Source organism: Heterocephalus glaber, unplaced genomic scaffold, assembly GCF_053883595.1.
Source record: "Heterocephalus glaber isolate CG9 unplaced genomic scaffold, H.glaber_assembly_v1.0 deba00000546, whole genome shotgun sequence".
Taxonomy (NCBI): domain Eukaryota; kingdom Metazoa; phylum Chordata; class Mammalia; order Rodentia; family Bathyergidae; genus Heterocephalus; species Heterocephalus glaber.
In genome coordinates, this window is record NW_028258147.1 from 1,232,727 (window position 1) to 1,255,713 (window position 22,987).

The 22,987-nt window shown below is 38.7% G+C and overlaps 1 protein-coding gene across 10 annotated transcripts in view; it reads right to left on the minus strand.

The window, feature by feature from the left end:
- Positions 1-22,987, minus strand: part of Pde1c (phosphodiesterase 1C) — a 667,339-nt gene that overhangs the window by 100,611 nt on the left and 543,741 nt on the right. For all 10 annotated transcript variants that reach the window (XR_015448679.1, XM_087204515.1, XM_013076529.3 and 7 more), the window contains 4 exons: positions 10,998-11,111; positions 6,307-6,489; positions 5,353-5,419; positions 2,088-2,204 (listed from right to left, as the gene is read on the minus strand). Coding sequence is in view for 9 of the 10 variants with exons in the window: in XM_087204515.1 (XP_087060641.1) it covers positions 2,088-2,204; positions 5,353-5,419; positions 6,307-6,489; positions 10,998-11,111 (481 nt within the window). In the remaining variant the exon portion in view is untranslated. The remainder of the gene's footprint in view (positions 1-2,087; positions 2,205-5,352; positions 5,420-6,306; positions 6,490-10,997; positions 11,112-22,987) is intronic.

Sequence of the window (22,987 nt, forward strand, 5' to 3'; positions counted from 1 at the left end):
TTCCCTTATATAACAGACTATCATGCTTTGGCTTGGGTTTTGTTTTTAGTTTTTGATGGTTGTTCTCTGCTCTCCCTCCCACCCTATCCTGGCCCCATGTCCCATACATACAGACAAGATCTGGTTTGCAAAAGGCTAATATTTCCTTTGATACTGGTGGCAGCTTGTGTCTGTTTTGTAATAATTTTACAATTCAAGAACTTGTATACTTTGTTTTCCCATAAATAAATGATATGTGTGGCATAGTATATATTCACTGATCTCTCAAAACATAAAAGGCTAGAGCCTTTGCTTAGAACAACCAATAACTCAGCATAGTACTTCCAACTGTCTTACTTGTTATTTCACCTCTGATATGTGTAATATACTGCACTTCCCTTTCTATGTGGCAAAAAGTTAAGAATTATTGTGAGATGTGTGTGCAAAATAAGCCTAGAAAATCCACCGTCACTGTACTAGTTTTGGGGATCAATGCCGTGGTCTATGCTAAAGTATGGGACTTTTGAAAAGAGAGGCTGTGCATTCTGGAGACTAGCTACTGCATTAGAAAGAAAAACCAAGGAAAATTCTATTGCAGCGCATCTGAGATTTTATAATCTAATCTTCCTTCATGCATTCTTCCATGCTTACCATTGTGGAATTTAAAAAATTTAAATATGGCTCTTAAGAGATGAACTCATTATCAATTTTAAAAATGAAGACACACCTCATAATCTCAAAACTCTGGGAGGCTGAGGCAGGAAGATTGCAATTTTGAGCTTAGCCTGGGCAACTTAAGGAGACCCTGTCTCAAAATAGTAAGTATAAAAAGGGATAGGGATATAGTTTAATGCAAAGGTCCCGGGTTCAATGGTCAGCACTCAAAAAAACAAAAACCATGAAATAAAACAAAGAGGAACCTGAGGCTGCTGAGTCGTCCTTTGGAAGTAGGTGAGCCAGTGCAAAGCTAAACAAAAGCATATGTGTGTGCATGGCACCTTTTCCTCCCTGCAGAGAGGGTCTCCAGAACCTTCCAGATTTGCATGTAGGTTTCTGACAGGAAACAAACAAAGGACCTAAGGGCCACTGCTATAAAGTATTTATGGATGTGAAAGAAACACATCCTCCAATATGCAGTCCTTAGGATAGTGATGAAGAAACACACTGTCCAGAGAAATCAATGTGTTGTGCAGAAAATGACCGCATTTTCCAGAGGCTCATCCATCTGATGCAGAAAGCCTGATCAGTGAGATGCTGGCCCATGAATACACAGGTTCCCTTGAGGACCTGGCCTGACCTTGGGAGCCCAGGGTATGCAACAGCTGAGCACCGGAGACACTTCACGCTGTGTATTTAAAGTGAAGAATTAATTTAAGGCACGAGTGGCTGGGAAATATCAATGGTCTGTCACTGATGATAAGTGGGAGTATTTGTCTGAATGAGCCAAAGGCTGGAAAAGAAGTTTACAGAGGCTCAGAGGCTCACTCTGTCTCCATTACCACCTCTCTGACTGCAGTAGTTGATAGTACACATTGTGATGCTGAACCGAGGTCTGTGGGCAGCACCTATAGGGAAGCATGGTCACTGCAGGCTTTGGGCTGTAATTCCAGGAAACACTGAGGTCCAAATGGGCTTCTTTCCAGTCTCTCTGCCAATGAGACGCCCCAGCCACGGTGTGACTGAAAGCACCAAGGAAAGATGCACAGCAGCGACAGAGCCATAAAGATGTTTCCTGAGTTACCCAGAGCACTCTTCTATCTATGTAAAAGGATTGGACGGGGGCCTTTGCACTAAGATTCTCAAACCAGGGCTGGTAGTGCACACTAGTAATCCCTGCACTCTGGGAGGATGAGGTAGGAGGGCTGCAAGTTTGAACCCAGCCTGGCCAACTGAGCACAACACTGTTAAAATGAAAACAAAAAAGGGCTGGGGATATAGCTCATCCTGGACTCAACCTCTAGTCCCACAAAATAAATAAATAGATAAATGATAGGTAGGTAGATAGATGATAGATAGATAGATTGATTGATTCTCATAGCCTTACCCCCAAATTATTTAAAGACAGACAAGTACATATTGTTTACTTACCTTTTTAATGAGGTACTGACCTTAAAACGGCTGATCAGATCATAGCGTGTGAGTAATTCATAGAAAATGAATTTCAGTGCATGATCCCCACTGGCATCATTGAGGGAAAAGACATCAAAGGACCAATTGTCCACATCCTGCAGGACAGGACCGGAAGAAGGAATGTATTAGTTTGCAGTCACACAGCTACCGATCACCTCACCTTTCATGGGCCTACAGCCCTCATCTGGGATTTCACAGCATAAGACTGCAACACACTGTCTTCAAAATTTTTTTTTAATCTTACAGTCCTACACAGCATTTGCTGCTAAAAAGTAAGTAATTTTATTATAGCTAGTTGGTAAATGATTGCTGTTTTACACATGGCTAAAGATCCTTTTTAGCCAGTGCCAATAATCCCATGAAAAGCCATAGAAACCTCATGCTGACAGATGACACTGTAAACTCAAGGAACCGGTGCTGCAACCCAGGCCTCATTTAGTAAATTCCCAGCTAGGCCTAGGAAATAGGCAGCAACGATCTGAAGCTTTACCTTAGCTACTATTACTGGCACTGCAATGAGTCACAGCCAGTGTCTGATCCTTTGTACTGAAGAAAAGACCACTGACAACTAAATGACAACTTTGTAATATCTGCTAATTTTTAGCCTTAGTCTCCAGAATGTAGAAAAGAAAAGCCCTCTGCCACTGGAAATAAAGAGATTATCATATAAAAAGCCGAAATCTGTTCCGGATATCAGTACTCAAAGAAAGGAAAGGATGAGTGAATACAGTGAGGCAGATATTCTCTTTGGACCCCTATTTTATGGAAGTCTTGACTATGGTTCTCAAATTTCAATGTTCTTCTAAACCACAGAGGAGACTCACTAAAAACATTCTGTAGAGGGGTGGAGACACAACACTATGAGGAATCCTGGGCTTGGACTGCATTTTAACAAGCACCCATATAACTGCCCTGAACCGTGCTTCTTCTTTACCCAGTTTGTCCAAAGACCATTTCTGAGGAGAAGCTGTGTGAGCCTCTGTTAGTACAACGTGAGGGAAGCCAAATCTCCCCCTCTTCCTCCCATTTAAGCCTGGAGCTTGTCCAAGGTGTCACTTCCTAAGTCACAGGGCAGCTGCCCTTCTCAAGAAGAGGATCCTTTTGCATTTCCAGTGACCACACCCCAGAAGATCTGAGATAAAATACCTCAAATTAGAAGCTAATATGTATTGAGTGGGCAAAATAAAAAGGACAAATTCAACTTAATTCAAATTTGGAGCCAAGTGGTGCTTAATTATTCTCTTACTAAATGTCATTTTATGCATTTGCTTACATTAACTGCAAAAGTTAACATGACAGTAACATAATGGTTATTTTAGTGAATTACAGTCTCTCAGATTTGGGAGAAATGTTCTCTAGTAGAAAAAAACTTTAACGATTCCATATAAACCCCTGGCAGTAAAGTGGAAATAACCTTTTTTCCAACAGGCACTCTACAAAAGAGAAAAAAGGGAATTTATCACTGTATCCCTCCAACTCACCTCCAAACCACTGCAAAGAAAACAGGAGTTTGGGGAAATGGAAAAATATAACTTGGTAAAGAGCCTTTGAACTTCCCCAGTCGACAGACAGGGCACAGGGTCAAGAGAAACGGCAGCTTTCACTTTACTGAACACATCAGGAATACACGTGGCGAAGGGCAACCGGTTAGTTCTTATTCTTAATCTGAAGAGTTTAAGTGCCTTGTCTCTGAGAAAGACCTGTATGTGTCTAAGAGTTTCTTTTCCTTAAGTATAAAGTAACAATTCATGCAGATCACAGGTTGTTCCAAGCTTCTGGTCACCCCCCTCACCTCACCAGTTATTCTGCATAGAAAAGAGGCTTCAATTTGGAAACAACATTCTCAGAAATGTCTCAGTGTCCCTATCCCCACCTGTGTTTGTGTTTGTGAGAAAGGAAGAAATTACAAATTAAAATATTCTTGTAATGTTCTTAAGGCTTTCACTGAACATTTTGGGTTTAATTATGAAAATTAGTGCAATTTCAGGGTGAGTGTTATTAAACAACAGTTCTCATGAAGTGATTAAATGAGAAATATTGTAAGTTAGACGGATGTGTTCAATGCTAGAGGGGGGTTAGGGAGGGGTGAGAAAAAAACAGGTGGCCAATGCTGTGTCCTTCCTATTCTTAAAGGAGTTACGAAGAGACAGGAAATACAGACACAGAAAAATGAGAAATGTGCATACACCACACACATACACGTGTATGGTAAATTCACCTACGGAATGTCTCTGAGATAAGAGGAAGAACTATGAATTTATAATCAAGATAGCCCTATGGGGCTTTTTCTTGACATTAAATTAATTAAGAAGCACTCTCACCCCCAATTCCTTGAATAGCTAATTTGTTTTCTGAAAATATCATCAGGTCATATTTTCTCAGGTTTCAGAGAAAGAAAATGGCTTCAGCAGAAGTCAAAATTCTATGATGTTCCTGAAAAAAATGGGCCAACTCCATGGGAGAAAGATGAAACGTCAACCAACCCAATAACCCTGGGCCCCAGGAAGCCCCATCTTGGAATCCAGAGCCAAAGCATGTACAAAATATGTGTATCAGTCTCAGACAAGTGGATATGAATTAACTGCTGCCTAGAGAAATACTTCTGCTTTGGGGCTCTCAGAACTATTCTACATAATTTTAAGAATTCACTAATTGGGGATAATTCTACAGTATTTAGGACATTTAAATGCAAATATTTTTAGGACTTCCTATGAAATGACTAACTCTCCGTGAGTCTTCAGAAAATACATATGGAAGGGAGAATATATAGATATAGGGAAGGGAGAAGGGTTTAGGGAACACACGTTCATTGACAAAATATTACTGAAAGCTCACTATGTGCTGGAAATTCTGCTATCAAATGTTAGCTCTATCTCTCATCAATTTTAAAAAATGTTGAATCTTAGTTTCTTACCCATATGACAAACTTGGCATGAGTAATTAAATAATGATAGAATTATAATCAATACCGATCCTCCTAGTGGTGAATATTTTTGTCATAACATGTTTGATTTCTGATGGCCAAAGTCAGGCAAACCTTATAATGCTTCATCATTGTACAAAACCAAACAATGGTAGGGAACAAAAAGAAAATCCATTTAGAGTTTGATTCTTAAAATAGGGAGGCAAAGAGAGGAATAACTGGAAAAGAACTGTAAAGGAAGCCTCTTATTTTCTAACAACAAATTTAACTATAATTTTAAGAGGTAACATGTACATTGTAAAATCTGTTACCAGTATTACCTTCAATGCTTCAATAACAGCTGGTGGGTAGCTCAGTCCAACCATGTTTGATGTCCGTCTATACATTCTGGTGAAGTCCGAGAGAAAAATGCAATGTGATATCTTACAAAAAACAATTACCAATCCACAGACTTACACAAAGCATTGACAGATAATGAGAAATCAAGATGTTTGGGGACCCAAGTTACTTAAATTCCTTTTGTGATATTTTCAAAGTTGTTCATGTGGTCTCTGTGTTAAATTCAAAACAAATTAAGGCAACCTCAAACACATGAACCACTGGGGAAAAAATTAAAGTCTGTGTGCCCCAGATTGAAAATTAAAATTTTTAAATGGGTCACTTGTTTTGCCCCAAACAATTATAGTACAGTAGACACAGCATACACGAACCTGAATGAAGAACTCTTGTGAGTAAACCATTTTAGAACTATCAAAAAGAAGCAAGAAAAATGTCCCAAGTGAACTTCGAACTCACTATGGCATTTCTAAAATGGGCACAATGGGAATTGTAGGAAAATAAAATAAATCTATTTCTAGGATAGAGGTTAATTCAACTTCAAAAGGATAACAAAATTGAAGTGTGGTTGGGAAGTCAGACCCCTTAAACTAACTATCCTCCCTGAGTCAGTCCAATATAGCCTTGATCTGTTTTGAAGGTGGACACTCACATATTTCAAAGGTTGATGGAATAGATGATTTTCCTTCTTTAAAAACTGAGGAGTAAACTGAAATTAAATCTTCTCTGGTCAACAAAAAGAATTTGAGCAAAGGAAAAAATTTCTAATAATTCTACAGAGGTTTAAATAGGTATAGTTTCATTTTTCCCAGTCAAGAGTGTTTCCATCCAGAATTTTCAGGGCTTTTAAAGATCTCAAAACTACACTAACACATATTTTCCAGTTATTGGAAACTGGCAATCCTTTCACTGCTTCAGTCATTGAATGACATCTTTACCTCTCCACAAATATCCCGGCTTGAACTGCATGGACGATACTCTTGAACCTGGGCTTTTCTTCGCTCCTCCTGAGCATCATACCCATCTGCCTTGTGAAGGTGGAGGCCAGCCAGTCTCGGACCTCTGAAGGCACAGCATCTGACTGAATGTCACTGAGCTCATCCTCCGTATCCAGAAGTCGCCTGAGCAGAAGAAACATTATTAGGGCACTGAGAACAAATCTGAAGTGAGAGCCCTCTCTTCACAACAGCTGCTCCTTCTGTACACACTGCATCATTTTAATAAGGCTGGTGAAATCTCAGCCATTTCAGGATGGCTTCCTTGACTACAACTGAATGTCACAGCTTGGATCTGGAATGTCTCCCAAAGTCCTCTTTGTCCTCAGTCAGTGGCATTGTTGGAAGGTGGCTCTGAAAAGGGGTGGGGGATACTAGGAGGTTTTCGGGTTACTGGGGACATGCCCTTACTAAGAACTAAGGGCTTTAACCCATCTTCTCTCTCTCCTTTGTTTCCCAGCCATGGGGTGAGCAGCTTTGCTCCACCACACACTCCCACCATGATGTGCTGCCTTGCCACAGGTTCAAAAGCAATGGGGCCAATAGACTAGTTTCTCAAGAACCAGGAGCCAAAATAAACCTTTCCTCTTAAGTCGATTATCTCAGGTATTTGTTACATGATAGAAATCTGACTAACATACGGAGCAAAGAAACAAAGGGAGGAGTCAAACACAATCCACTTCAGTGTTCACTGGCAACAAGAGCACCCAGTATCTTTATTCCTTGAAGGCTAATAGAATTTGAGTGAAATTTAAAACCTTTCTTTAAAAATACTTTCAAAGGAGTCTTAAATAATTTTATATACATATCATGTGGCATTATTTTGTTCAGAGATAATGAACACTTAAAGATCAGACAAAGTATAATCCAACTCACAGCAAACCACTCATCTGACATAATGATCTTAAATAATGGTCAACTCATATTCTGGTTTAATAAGATATAAAAGAAACTTAAGTTTTGAAATTCAAACAAAACTTCCAAAATAATGCAGTTTTTTATAACAATGATTTAACCCATCTGTGTGAGTTATTTATCAAATGTGTTATTGGTCAGACCACTAGAAAAGAACATAAAGAGTTATATTATAATAAAATCTAAAGTTGTATTTTTATATTTACATTAAGCACTACTAAAAATAAGCAAAGTTATGTGTGTATGTGTGTGTTTCTTTAGATTTATAAATTAAGGGGAAGAGGAGTAAACAACATTTGGAAAGAACTATGCTATAATATTTTTCATTAAGTTTATTGGTACATTTTAGGTATACAATATGGTGACATTCATCATTGGGATTTTGTACCTTTACATGATGTATCTTGGTTCTTATTTTTTTCCCCATTCCCTTGCCCTCCATTCCACACCTCCACCCCTCCCTATATACAAAGACTTTGTTTCTATTTTTTCCTTTTCTCCTATTTATTCCTGTCCCTTCTTTCCTTTCCCTTTTTCCTCCCACTATAATTTAGATCAAAAATGTAACCCAAAGGTCTCATGTTCAGAGGTACAGCATGATTAGAAGCTTCACTTCACTGGAAGTGTGATTTAGAAGAGTGTGTTCTCATCTTGGTGTCTCTCCCCCCCCCCCCTCTCTGCTTGCTGACTAGTGAGCAGTTTTCCTCCACTATGCCCTTCTACCATGCCACAATGGCCTTGGAATCATCCTCCATGGACTAAAATTCTGAGCCAAAATAAACCTCTCCTTTAAGTTTCAGATATTGGGTATTTTGTCTCAGTGACTGAAAAGTGACTATGACAGGAATTTAAGTGGGGTCATTGCTGTGACTATACCTGAATATACGGTTTAGAAACCTTTGGAACTTTAGAAACTGGAGGAGTTTGGAAATGTCTGGAGATATGGGCTAGAGAAGCTATAGAATGTTTTGAGCAATGCATGATGGGTGATACTGGTCAGAGTTCAAAATACCAGAATGATAATAGGAATGTAGGCAGTAAAGGCCAGGGTCAGGAGGTTTTAGATGGGAACAAGGACTCCACTGGCAGTTGAACTACAGGCCAGCTGTGTTACACTCTGGCAGAACAATTGTCAACATATCCAGAGATTTTGTAGGACACTGAGATTACAGGCAGTTGACTAATTAATCTAGTGGAGGAAATTTCAATGCAGTCTAATGTGGAACCTAAGGCATGGATATTGCTGGCTGCTTTTAGCCAGATGAGGGCCAAAAAATCAAAGCTGAATAATTTGAAAAATGTTGCTGGTGGCCAGAAAGGAAGCACCTATGCGGTGCACTTGGAAGTGAGGAGAACTTGGTTGCTGAAAAAATTAGTATTAAAAACAAGCTTAAATGCATCTCTGGATTTTGCCAGAGCTCACCCTTCACAGGCTTAAGGGTATAAAAGAGGAAGACTTTGCTTTGAGAAGACAGACCAGGGAGCCCAGTTCATTCAGGGTCACTGGGAAAGTATACTCCTAATCTCAGCCATCCAAGCACTTAGAGGCTGCTGCAGCTGTGGTCCAAGGGAACCAGGTCATTGCTCAAGCCAGGAGACCTTCACATCATACATGTGGTTAGTGCTGGTTTTTCTTGCATGTAGAATGCAAGAGTTATGGGGTCACAGAGGATTCCACCAAGCCTTCCAAAGATGACTTGGGAAGCCACGCAAAAATGTATGACAAGGTCACAGTGAGAATGAGGCCAAAGGTCCACTGGAGATCCCATGAAATTGGAGATGTCAGGAAAATGGATCATCTACCTAGGAAAGCTGTAGGCAGTGAGTGGAGCCACCTCAAGAGAGAAGCCATGTGGGCTGCAACTGGCAATGTCACAAGGTTGGGGCTTGCTAAACCCTTTGGAGCTCACATCTCACATAATCTGTCCCGGGTGCTGGATATGGAATTACAGGATTTAATTTTGCCCTGCTTGTTTCAGTCTTGCTTTGGTCCGATTTCTGTCTCTTCTCCTATTCCTCCCTTTTCCAAATGAAATGTTTACCTTGTGCCACTGTATGTTGGAAGTATTTGATTTTCTTTTTTGATTTTTACAGAAGCTCACAGCTGTCAAAGAGTTTGCCTTGAGTCTCAGAGAGACTTTAGACTTGAAGCTTTTTGCAACGCTGGTACTATTGAGAGTTTGGCAACTCTTAAGAGATGGACTAAATGTATTTTATATAGTGAGATAAATATGAGCCTCTTACAGCTAGGTGCAGAATGTTATGGTTTATATCTAAGATAACCCCCCAAAGTCTCATATTCAGAGGTCGGATCTGCATAGAAGAGGCACATCACTGGGGCATAACCTGGAAGAATATAGCTCCTTCCCCAGCTCATCCTCTCTTCCCCAGTTCTTTCAGGCTGCCATGATGTGAGCAACTTTCTTCTGTGTGGCTTTTCTACCATGCATTTTCTGCACTGGAACTGGGCTACATTTGACTGAACTCATGGAAACTGTGAGTCTAAAACACTTTTCTTTCTTTAAATTGTGGGTGTTGATGTTTTTCTACCAGCAACAAGAAACTAATACAAACTGTGATATCAGATTTCTTTAAATTAGAAACAAATCACATCACTACAAAAATAAACCATATCATCTTTAGATTACAGTGAAATACTTTCAGACTGAAATCTGGCAAAGAAAATAAAACATCACAAATATTGACAAAAGGGGCCAGGAATGTAGCCCAGCAGCACTGTGTCTGCCTGGCAAACACAAGGTCCTCAGTTCAATCCCCAATACTGGAAAAAAAAAAACCTGACAGAGACGCCTTTTTTTTTTTTTTGGTACTGGGGATTCATTTCCGGTCCTTCCGCTTGTGCAGCAGGTGGCAAAACCACTGAGCTAAATCCCGGGCTGAAACCTTTTTGAACTAGAAAAAAACTTTCATATTCAACATTTCAACATTTTTCAAAAGAAAAAGCAATTTTGTTACTTTCAAATACATTCTTAGTTTCAGATAATTCAAATGGATAAGAAAATCACTAACATATACATAAGTAATAAAGGAATATTGGGCCTGAAGAGAACAAATGTTTCTGAACATGTCTGGAGCCTCAAGTTACTTACAGGAATTGTGAATTAACACACATTTTTAGACTGACATTAACAATATGCAGCAATTACAATGGAACTCTATATATGAGAAAATCTTACTAAAACTGTTAGGATTATTTCTTCTTTTATATTACCTTAGTTCATGGTCCCAGTGGTCATGTGAGATAAGTTTTATTAGCTTTTTTATAGATGAAGATGTATACAGAAAATGTGACTTGTCCAAGTCTATCCCATTTGTTTATGGAAACCAATATTTCAAACCACTAATTTGATCTGTACCTCCTAACTGTCTTGGAGAACAATTTCAAAAGCTATTTTAAATATCTCCTGGTTTTTCTTATGTGAGAAACCCAAATTATAAATGAAGAGCAAAGTAAAACATAGGTAATAGGAAGTAGAGAGACAGATCCTTCTCAATTGGGAAAGGGACCAAGGATGGGAAAAGGGTTGAGGGGGGAGGGAAAGAGATTGAAAGAAGGAATTAAGATGTGTTATGAACATATACCAACTCCACACAACAAATGTAAACATTATGTACTACAAACATGTACAATAAAAATAACCTACTTAACAGAAAATTTAGCATTATTTACTTATTGTTCTTGTCATTGTTTCGCTTACCTGGTTTCATCAATGTATACAGATTCAAGCACTGTGGCTGCATATTCCAGATTCTTCTTAAGATCTACTACTGAAGCCTCCCCTCTCTCTAACTGTTTGACCAAAGACCGTAACCTAGGGAGAAGAAAAGGTATGATTTCATTAGAATTGAGGAAATAAAGAATAAGTCTACAATTAGGGGGACACAAATTTTATAATCATTAGATATTCTTATTAGTTTCAATACATCTGAAAGGAAAATAACCATGGGCCAAAGGAATAAGCCATAAAATAAATAATACATCTTTCTCATTGTTAGACAAGAACAAAAATTTTCTCAGCAGCCAGGCATGATGATTCCCAACACTTTTCAGCCACCTATTATCTTTAAGTTCCTAAATTATCAATGATTTTGTTTTTTCTTAGAATTTTATCTTTGTGGTTTTAACTAGATATAGTGAAATATGGTCAGCAGCACTTTCACCAAACACCTCTTGAAATTTTGCTCTGTTCTGGCACTTTGTTCAGCATTGGCGTTAGAGAACAGCAGACCACAGTCCAGGGATGTTTGAGGTCGGATGAGAAGATTTAAACCACCACTATAGTCAGAGAAGACTACCAAAGAAATAGATAAACCATTTTACTACATAGGAAGAATCCCTGTGAAAGTAGAAACATATTCTATTTTTTAAAAATGGGGATGGGGCCGGGGATTTAACTCAGTGGTACTGATGCCTACCTCACAAGCGCAAGGTCCTGAGCTGGATCCCCGGTACCAAAAAATAAAAATAAAAAATAAAAAATAAAATGGAAATGGATGATATGCAGAGGCATTGTAGATAGTTCTAGAGAAATAATAAAACATGTTCTCTTTTTATATGAACATTATGTGCACAGAGGACTCAGTATATATGAGGGCAATAAAATGCCTGCAAATGATCAAAGTGCAATAACTAGGAACATTGTAAAGACCACAGAGATCTGGACACCTCTTCAGGCTGTTTGATAACCAGCAAAGATGAGTAGAGACTCTGAAAGCAAACCTGGGCTTGAATTCCAGTTTATAACATAATAGCTATTCAACACTAGTTATTTAACTTCTCTGAGTGCTATCTATAAAATGGAAAGCCAACTACAAAATTTCCCAGTTGATATAAAGATCCAACGAAATTAATATAAAATCTATTAATTCATGTTTTTTAAAAGAGGTAAATGTTTTAATTATTATCACTGTTGTTATTCACTGACCTTGATCATCACAGGTAACCAAATGAAAATAATTCTCACTGGATATTTAAGTCATTTGGTGTCAAATCAAGGCTCCAGTTCCACTGGTTTACATAATTTGTTCTCATCTTCTAAAATATCCTGAGATTTGATTCATAGGGCACAATAGGTTGACTTTTGGCAAAGCATACACTACTCATCTCCCAATGTTTATTAAAATGACCAAAAATAAAGAATGAGAAAAATTCTGGATCAATGTTAGCAAGTAGGCATGAGGGTTGATTATATGAAAAACAATCTCTATGATATAAAATACAGATGAGATTAGACTGAGGAGAATCTCTAACTTGACTCGTGGATCCCCAATACGCAAAAGGGAAATACACAAGGAAAATCAGCAGACGCCTCTGCAGGTTTGGAGGTAAGGATCAGTCTTGTGGACTATCTTAGCCACATTAGGAAGTATTCTGGATTTTAGAAGTTGCACCAGCACCCAGATTTAGCAAGGAAGGGCCTGACAATCACATACAGTGGACAGCCCACCTGCTAAAGAAATTCCAAATAAGAACTGGAAGCCCTTCAGCAAATACATTCCTGGCTAAGTCTGCCTCCAATTCTGATTTTCACCTCAAGAGACCTGGCTACCCTTAGGTTGTTTGGACTCTGAAATGGCAGAGTAAAAGGAGAGCAATGGAAACTTTTCAAAAATGTCCTTCTGGGCCGGGGATTTAGCTCAGTGATGTTGCCGCCTGCCTCGTAAGCGCAAGGTCCTGAGTTCCATCCCCAGTACAAAAAAAAAAAAAGTTCTTCTTTGGAGCTGAAAGATTCTACAAGGAATTTAACACGAATCTCTGAAATGAGCCATCTCCATTCTGCAAATCTTAGAGCAAAGGGCAAAATAGAAAAAAATGAGAGAAAATATAACTAACAGAAATAAGAACAAGAGGTTCTTATCTACCTATAACAGGGTTTCCACAGGAAATAAGCAAAAAGAAGTGGCTTTAACTAAAGTAAAATTTCCAAGATTAAAATCAGACCCAGATAAACAGGTGAAAAGAGACCAAATAAAAGCAGAAAAAAATAAATGAAACACCTGACATACAGTGTTGTAAGTTTTTATTCCAAAAAAAGAAAAAGAAAAAACTTGAAAAGCTTTGAGAAAATAAAACATGTTGGTCTCAAAGTAACAAAAATTTAAGCAGGCCATAGACATCTGCAATGTCAAACACCAGAAAGCAATTCAACCAGGTTTTGAGAATAATATGGTATAATTGAAGATATTTATGGCTACATCTAATAGATTTGTCATGTATGTGTGACACCAACAAAGGTATTTTCAGGTGTGGATAAGTGCAAAATGTTATTATTCAAATGCTTTCCACAAAATAGAAACAAACTTTAAGGCATACTCTAGGACAGTAATCTTCCAAGGTTGTACTTTCAGGACTCTCCAGTTACATGGACTGTGGGTTCAAGGCCTAGCATTAACTAAGCCAATCTTTAATCTTTGAAAGTACCAGAAAGTGGTTTCAAAAAATTCCTGAAAGAAGTAGCCAATAAAATATAACTCTATACATTAATGCAATTTTGAAAATAAAAAAATTAGCAATGACTACATGCTGCTTTGTAACCTGTTTCCCTTGATAGAGTGTAGCTTTTCACCTCAATAAAATCATGTCAACATTATGATCTCTTAATGATATAATTAATAACTCCCCCATGCTAATAATACAAAGACAACTAAACATGAAAATGAATTGACACTTCTTTTCCTAAAATAAAGTCCTATTCTTATGAACCAAAATCTAATATTCAAAAAGCAATTAAAAGGGCCGGGGATTTAGCTCAGTGGTTCCGGCACCTGCCTCGCAAGCGCAAGGTCCCGAGTTCAATCCCCAGTACCAAAAAACAAAACAAAAAGCAATTAAAATGATTAAGAACATTATATAGATTATGGGTTTCTATCAATTGTTTTAAGTAATTCCCACTCTCAGGAAATCACAGTACTATGGTCTCCGCTTGGATGTCCCCTCAAAGCTTCATGCACTCATAGTCAGGGCTTTGGGAAGATGATTAGACGATGAGGGTTTATAGCTGGCTTGTGGTTAGGATGTGGGGTCTGGTCAGAAGAGATGGGCCTTGGGGTGTGTGGCTTGGAAGGATTTATCTCCCTCCCCAGCTCCTCCCTTTTCTCATTGCTTCCTGGACATCGGGAAGTGAGCAGCTTTTTCTCTGTCAGGTCCCTCTCCCATGACATTATGCTCTGGAGCAGCTGTTCTTGGACTGTAAGTCTGAACCAAAATAAGCCTCTTCTCGTTTAATTTATGAATGTCAAATACTTTGTCCTAGTGATGAAGAAAGTGACTTAGACACAGTACGGAGGGAATCAAGTTGTAAGAGTCTCATGTTATTTTTTTATTAGGAAACTTGGCCCCCAGGCCAGAGACAGAGTAGAAGCCTCAGAGAAAGCATCACTAGAAACCCACTAGTAGCTGAGATAAGCAGCCCTAAAAATCAGTCTTCTGCCATTGTTAACAGGAAATCAGAAGTGACTTCTTGATGTAGATCACCAGTGGTATCTCTGGGCAGTTTTTTCTATTTATCAGGATCGTCTGACCCAACAGAAAACTGTAAACAAAAGCAAGACTCACCAAGGAGCGTCAACTGACACAAATACTTTCAAATGACACAGAAATAAAGTATCTTTAGGCTGCACAAGAGGCACCAAAATTTTGTGTCTACCTCACTTTCTAGCTTCTGAGATAAGCAGAAGATTCCACTAACATCCTGGCAGGCAGAGGAGGGAATCTGGGACAATTCAGTTTCTGTTTGGGGGAAACCACAGTTGATATTTACGTCTCTTGACTCAAGAATGACTAAACAGAAAAAAAAATCTATGAAAAGATTCAACAATGAAGACAGAACATAGCACTCAAAATGCAGAGAAAGGACTCATTTTCGAAACAAAGAAAATTCACTAGTGGAGACAGAGATGAATTTTAGGAAGGATCTGCTATAGGTTCAATAAAATTCGAGAAAGCATAGATCTGTGGAACCCAGAATCGATCTGATAAAGTGATCATACTGAGACAGAAGAAGCAATTTAAAAGAAACAAAACCTGATAATAGAAGAACAATAAGAAATTTTAAAAAGATGTGTTAACCAACTTGCTAAATACCCAGTTTCTGTTAGATACAACACCATGTCAGATATAAGGTACAGCTGAGCTGTCAACTATCTGCTTTATGTAGCTGCCACTCCGAACTTTAGAAGTTCCTGGTGGTCCTTCTCTTCAAAGCCATTGAACTTTAGCGTACTGCACAGGTGCCCCCCTTCCCCTCTAGCTCTTTATCTTTCCTGTCTGCAGCACTCTGCCCTGCCTTCCCCCACCTATCACTGCCTCTTGGTGAAGCTGCTATTTTTTTTTAACTTTTTTTTATTGGAAATTTGCACGTGTACATAATCTCTCTTGGCTCTTATTTTTTTCCCCATTCCACTGCTCTCCCTTCAACTCCTCCATCCCTCCCTATTTACAAAGACTTCGCCTGTGAAGCTGCTATTTCTTAGGCAGAATAGTCTCCAGCTGTGGACCAGCCATGATATGCATAGACTGGCGGAGGCCAAACTGTAGGCCCCATAGTCATGATGCAGACATTGACTTGCTTCAAGAATAGGGAAGTTTTGGGGGAAGTCTGCAGGCTTCCTGGCTGGGTGGGATGTAACCCCAGTGCTCCTGAGGCAAGATAACATCTACCCAGATATGGAGAAGGATCTTGTTTCTTTTGTGATGTTAAATTTGTTCCTCATTTTACTACTTCATTCTTAAATTCCAGGAAAAGTACACTAGCCCTCCCGCTGTGCTTCTCACTGGCTAATAAAACTGAGCCAAGCTAAGGAGGTCTTTGTCTTTTGCCCAATCTGAGGCACTGAGCTCCCTGTCCCCCTGTACCTGCAGATTTGTCTTTGTCTTTCTTTATCCCTCACCATACCCCCTCCCCCAACCAGGAAAAAAGAGGATCTAATTGGCACTCCGTAGTCTCCAATTAGCTTTCTTCAGAAATGAACAATTTAGTACCCACCAAAGTCAAAAGTTCCTAAAATCACTGAGATTACAAGGTCCTTTCCTCATTTTCCATCATAGTGTAGGTTTTCCCTACATCTCAGTCCATCTTGAAACAAAAATGGATTGCCTAAAAGGTAACCAGGATCTTTCAAACCCTCATCTTAAACTATTTTTGTTAATTTGGAGAACAGAAGCTGCAAGAGGAAGGTGCACTGCCTTCCTCTTTTCCTAGTGAAGTGTGTCTGGATGTTTCTCCATGTGAATTTCATCCACTTATAAGGCCAAGGGTCAGGATCCATTGCAAGTGGTACCTGTATTTTGAAAATGATGGATATCTATCTAGTTTGTAAATACCACTCAAAAGGATTTTTGGCATGGGCTTCTAATAGAGTTCATTTCAGGAGCATTTAAAACAAAATCACAAAGAAGAGGGAAAAAGGGAAGAGAAAAGGGAAGGATGGAAAGGAGGAGGGAGGGAAGACAACATATAATAATAAAAATCATTAAAATAAAGATTTCCTTCTGAGTGAATGTTCATAGTTTCCATCCATTTCTATTAAGTAGCTGCCAGATAATAGTTCCAGTATAAAACTGCAGCACCATTTTAGGAAGAGCTTATGCCTCCAAACTTTGGCAAGATGCCCTTGTTAGGGAGTGTATAATGTCATTGTGAATAAACCCCTGCATCTTCGCAGGAGTCTCCCATTTCTTCACCTTTCTCTCTGGTGCTTCTTTGCTGCAAAGCATAGGAGGAAATGTTGCATCACTTCAGTTATCTGTGCCTTCAAGTCCAGAGCAAGCCCTACATTATGGCTTCTCTTGCACCCATGGAAATCTGAATAAAGATGAATAAAGGTGCTGAAGGAGGGAAAACAAGCGAGGAGAGGCCTGAATGGTGTACTTTGGAATTCAAAAGGCAGCTGGAGTAGAAGAAAGAAGAAAGTCTTTTTGATCCACAAAGATAATTCCTATGAGTAATGGTGGACTTCATCAGGAAGCTACTTGTTGGCTCATCTTCATAATTTAGAAAACTGTCCTACATAGGACTAGGTATTATGCCTTATCTAGGTGAGGGCCCAAAAAACCCTCCAATGCAATGCTCTGAGACCAGGTGCATTTGTTGCATTTTAGCCACTGCTAGAATGAAATCATCAGAGGAGTGAAAGCAAAAATAAATAGGAATAAAAAGCTAAGAGACATATTTCTTATATCTGCTTGTTCTGCATAAAATGATTCCTCCTGAGGATGGATAAGCAGCTCCTAAAATACCTGTATGGCCTGCAGTGGCTGCTGTCTCAGACTGGGTTTGTATAGTTAGAAAGAATGTGAAAGGGAACTTGATCCTTTACAGTACTTCCTCTATATGTCCCAGTGAATCTTGAGTCCTAAAAGGTCATTTGAATAAAACAGACTCCATTGCAGGTCGTCACATCAGTGCGGTATGTGCAAGGTGTCTCCGCACTTTTCACAGCCCACCTCCTCCACATCTCTCCTCTTCCCTGCCACTTACCCAAATGTCACAGAAAATAACAATGGAGTCTCTGAGAGTGACAGCAGAGACGGGATGGAGCTAAGAAAACAAAAGGGGGAAGAATCTTCCTTGAACAAGGCCTCCCCAGAGAAGGTGATGTCAGAGATACCCTGGAGACCAAGGAGGGGTCACAGCCAGGCACACACGGTAGAATGGGGATAGGGTCGGAACTGAGACAGCAGCCGGAAAACAGCTCTGCTTGGAGAAGTCCTGGGGCTTCTGGAATTCGGGGCACATTAGAAGATAAAATGTCCAAAGGCAGGAGCCACCTCACAGTGGGCTTAGTGTGCCAAGCTACAGAAATCTGACTTTCTCCTAGATATAACAGCGAGTTGATGGAGAATTTTTATAAGGGGAAGGGGAAGCAGTTTGATAAAACTTGTATTTTCGAAAGCTCAATGTGACAGAAAAAGGAGTGTGGTGGTCAGTGAGTGGCAAAATTGTGTAGTTGGCCCTGTGTATCTCAGGGTCTGTAAATTCAGATTCAATCAACCTGAAATAAAAAATATTTGAGAGAAAAAAATTGCATCTGTACTTAGCATACAGATGCTTATTTTTTCTGATCAGTCCCTAAACAATACAGTATAACAACTATGTATAAATCTTACATTGTGGTAGGGTCTATAAGTCAATTAAAGATGTAAAGTTATATGCAAATATTGAACAATTTTATAGAAGGAATTTAAGTGTCAATAGATTTTTGGTATTCGTGAAGGTCCTGGTACCAATCCCCCATAGATAACAAAACCAACAGCAGAAATAATCAACAAAGCTAAAAGCTAGCTTTGGAAAGCTTAATAAAATTGGTAGCTCAAGCAAGATTGATAAAGAAAAAACCAGAAATAACTAGGCATGGTAATGCACTCAAGTAGGCTGAGGCAGGAAGATCATAAATTCAAGCCCAGTCTGCATAACTTAGCAACTTGCAAAACCCTTGTCTCAAAATTTAGAAGGAAAGAAAGTATGAACAAAAGAAAGAGAAAGAGAAGGAAACATAAGAGGCACAAGTAACCAATATGAAGAATAAAAAAGAATATAATTATGGATCAAACAGACTTTTAAAAGGCTATCATTAATACTTTTTTTGCAAACATTTAAAAATTCAAAAAAATTCAAATGAAGTGAAAATTCTATAAAAAGTTAATTTATGAAAATAGAAATATAAAAATAGAAAATATAAATATTTTTGTATCAAACAAATTGAATCCATAATTCAACTCTTTCTCACAAAGAGAATTATAAATGTATATCACTTTCCCAGTTAATTTGTCTGAATATTTAATGAGAAAATAACACAAAATCTTCCAGAGAATAGTGAAAGAGGAAACACTTTCCAGCTCATTTTATGTGGCCACCATAGTCTTCATTCCAAAAACCAATAAGGACCTTATAAAAAAAAGAATTAATAGGTAGGCGTGCCACGGCTCCCAGATTAGGGGACACTTCCGGGTGGGCGTGCTGTGGCTCCCAGCACAGAGGAGGTGAGCTGTGTGGGCACCAGGAACATCCCCCCCGCCCCCCCCCCGGCAAAATGAGAAGACAGGTAAACAAGTCTCAGAACCAGACTTCCAGATCACCTTACAGCAACCCCACAGGGAAACGAGATGGAACAATCTGATACTCAACCACCTGGACTCCCTGAACTAGCAATGAAAGAGGATCTGGAAAAATTGAAATCAGAAATAATTTCTCAGATAACAGCAAAGATTTTCCCCATAGTGCAAGACATGATTAATAAATCCAGAGAAGATACAGATAAAAAAAAATAGAGGAGCTGAGGAACATGATGGAGTCCCAACATAGGAAACAAATTGAATCCACAAAACAGATGCAAATAGATGTCCAGGAGATTAAAAACTCCATTGAAAGTCTATGCAGCAGAATGAACCAATGTGAGGACAGAATTTCAGACATAGAAGATAAGATTGCAATTAATAACCAGGAAAAGAAAAATTTCTTTAAAAGAGTAAGGGACCACAAGAAATCAATCCAGCAGCTGCTAGATGATGCGAAGAAAAATAACATAAGACTGATTGGAGTCAATGAAGAAACAGGAGAGAGTGCAGACGACATAAAAAAACTCTTCACAGAAGTGATGGCAGAAAACTTCCCAAGCAGGGTAAAATAATTTTACATACAGATAAGCGAGGCATATAGGACTCCAGCTAGCCTTGATCAAAAAAAAGAATTAATGGGCCAATCTCTCTCATGAACACAGATGCAAAAATCTGAAGTTTTTAACAAAGTAAAATCAGTGACAAATAAAAAGAGCACACCAAACCAGACTTGAAATACAAGGTTGGTTTAAAATTTATAATCAGAATAATTGTAATGCATTAATAATAATAATAAAATAGAAAAATCAAGATCATTTTAATAGAGTAAGAAACAGCATTTGAGAAAACACCAATGTGTAAGTATCACAGCAAAGAAGAAAAAAAGCGCCATTTCCTAAACTTGATATTGAGTCTTTAACAAACAAGTAAAAAGAGCCCCAACACTCATCATACATAATGATAAAATATGGGAAGTTTCCTGTGGAGACAGCTAATAACATGAGGACGCCTGCTAGCACAACTTTAAGATTATGCTGGAGTCTTCATCAGTTACATAAGAAAAATAGAAACAAAAAAGAAATAAATATTGGAAAGAAAAAGTAAGGTTATCACTGTAGATGAAATCATATCTAGATAGGACATCTAAAAGAATTTGCAAATAAGCTATTGTAATTAAGTTTAACAAGACCACTAGATAAGCAGGAATAAATAAAAATGATATTACCAACAAAATATCAAAATAAAAAGTATCTAGGAATAAATTTTACAGAGGATTTAAATTCCTATGTGAAAAATAGTAAGATATTATTTTATTTTATGTTTTGGTTTTTTTATTTTTCTTTTTTGGTAGCGGAGATCAAACTCGGGACCTTGTGCTTTCAAGGCAGGCGGCAGAACAACTGAGCTAAATCCCCGGCCATATTTTTTGGTTTTTTGAGACAGGGTCTCATTATGTACCCTAGGTGGGTATCGTACTCATGGCGATCCTCCACCCAGCAGTAAGATATTAGCAAGATAATTTTAAATCGCCTAAATAACTAGAAGGATAGTCCATGTTCATAAGTTGTACATTTTATAAAATATGGATTTTCCCTAGGTTAACTGTGATCCCAAATAAATTTCTCACAGATCATTCCATGGAAATCACTAGATTAATTCTAAAATTTACTTAAAAATGTAAAGAACCAAACATAACAAATATAGTTTAACATAAAAGAACAAAGCTGAAAGATCTGCATCCTCAAATATCAAATTATCATAAAACATTCAATTCTGAACCTTTATCCCTTTACCAATGTTCTATTTCAGTTCTCTTCCTCTAAATATCCAGCTGGTGAGAAGACAAGCACAGCATTTTCATATTAATATAATGTAAAGAAGACAAGGAAATCCACTGCAATGAAACAAAAGGAAGAAAAAAAGAACAAAAAAATCAAAGGGAAAGAGAAAAGAAGGGAAGGGGAAGAGAAAGGGAAGGAGGAGAGAAGGGGAAGAGAGAGGGGAAGAGGGAGGGGAAGGGAAGGGAAAGTAAAGGGAAGGGAAAGGAAAGAAAGGAGAAAGCAGCTGGACATGATTGCGCCTGCCTGCAATCCCAGCATTCTAGGAGGCTGAGGCAGGAGGATCACAAGTTTGAGCCCAGGCTGGAGAACTAAGCAAGATGCTGTCTCAAACAAAAAAATAAAACAAGACCTGGGGGTGTAGTTTAGTGTGAAGGCCCTGGATTCAATCCCAGTACTGGGAGAAAAAAAAAAAGAAGAGAGGGAAGGAGGGAAGAAGGAACGGGAAAAAGAAAAAGGAAAAAGAGTCAAATATAAACTGTGTTTGAGTTATCCTTCTCCACTCTTGGTTGTCCAGTTAAGAGTATCACTGTCTCCTCTCTTGGTTGCTCTAAATCTTCTGATTCTTGCATGTTTTTGTTTTCATGAAGCTATGCCACAGTGCAGCTTACATAGCCACTCTTTTATCCCCCTTAGGATGCATGTCTGTGGGTGTGAGAAGGAGTGAGTGAGTGAGCACTCATGTATGCACATGCATACGAGCTTGAGGAATGTGAATCCTAGGCAGAAAGTACCTCCTGTTCCGGAAAAGCCTCATGTTTTGTGATACTACAGAGGTAAAACGATCTAGGTTCAAAACTTCAATCCATTGAGTTTTTAATGGAAAACTCCTTTGGAGTTCTTAAAGGAAAAAAATGCAGTGATTTAGAAAGGGAATACCACTCAGTCATTCTTGGTCTTATAAAGAATTATTTCTTAAAAACTAATTTATCTTAAAAATGTTTTTACTTCTGCTTAATTCATACACTGTGTCTTAAAGGACATACATACTGCTTTTCAAAAAAAGCAAGGTACACAGTTATGCTAGGAAAAATCTTCCCTGAAAGAAAAGATCTCTCCAATGTTTGATGCTAGCTGGGTAGGGCTTATTGGGAAAGGATGTTACTATCAGAATCTGCATTAATGTTTTTGAAGAGCAAGAAAGAATAAAAAAGCAAACATAGAGTATCATTAAGAATCCATGACAAGCCATGATAGGGACTGGATGGGGGAAGGAGGTAAAACCCTGCCAGGCTTCCAAGAGGTTAGCTCTGGAAGCCAGTTTTCATTTACAGCTATTCATATCGAAAGAATCACTAGCACTTTTCTCTGGTGATAAACATGCCACTTCAACAACATCTGTCTCAATAGACCAAAGGAACAAGAAGAACTAAAAACGTCTTTGAATGGTGGTGATGAGAAAAGGAAGATGAGAAGAAATGAAAAGAAATATTTGCAGGAAGCCTCAGGCTCCACCCCAGGCACTGAGACATCTCTCGACACAGGAGCGAACCCAGCCCCTGGGCTCCTTCATTTTCCTGTCCTGAACTCCATTTCTTATTCCATCTGAATTGCAGCATGTTGGTATGATTATCCAGAGACACCGAGGACCCCTCACCCAGCAAGCTCACAGGAATTCTATCACCCTGGAAATGCAATGGATGGTGGTGATTCTGTGTGCTGGGGACGCAAGGCTGCTGATCTTTACCCAGCAGCACTTTAGATTTCTCTGTAAGATCGAGAGGACTAGGAAAGGCAAAAAGCTTCTGAACTCACATCCTGTGGCCGACCTCAAGCAGAGCTGAGGTCACTGCTG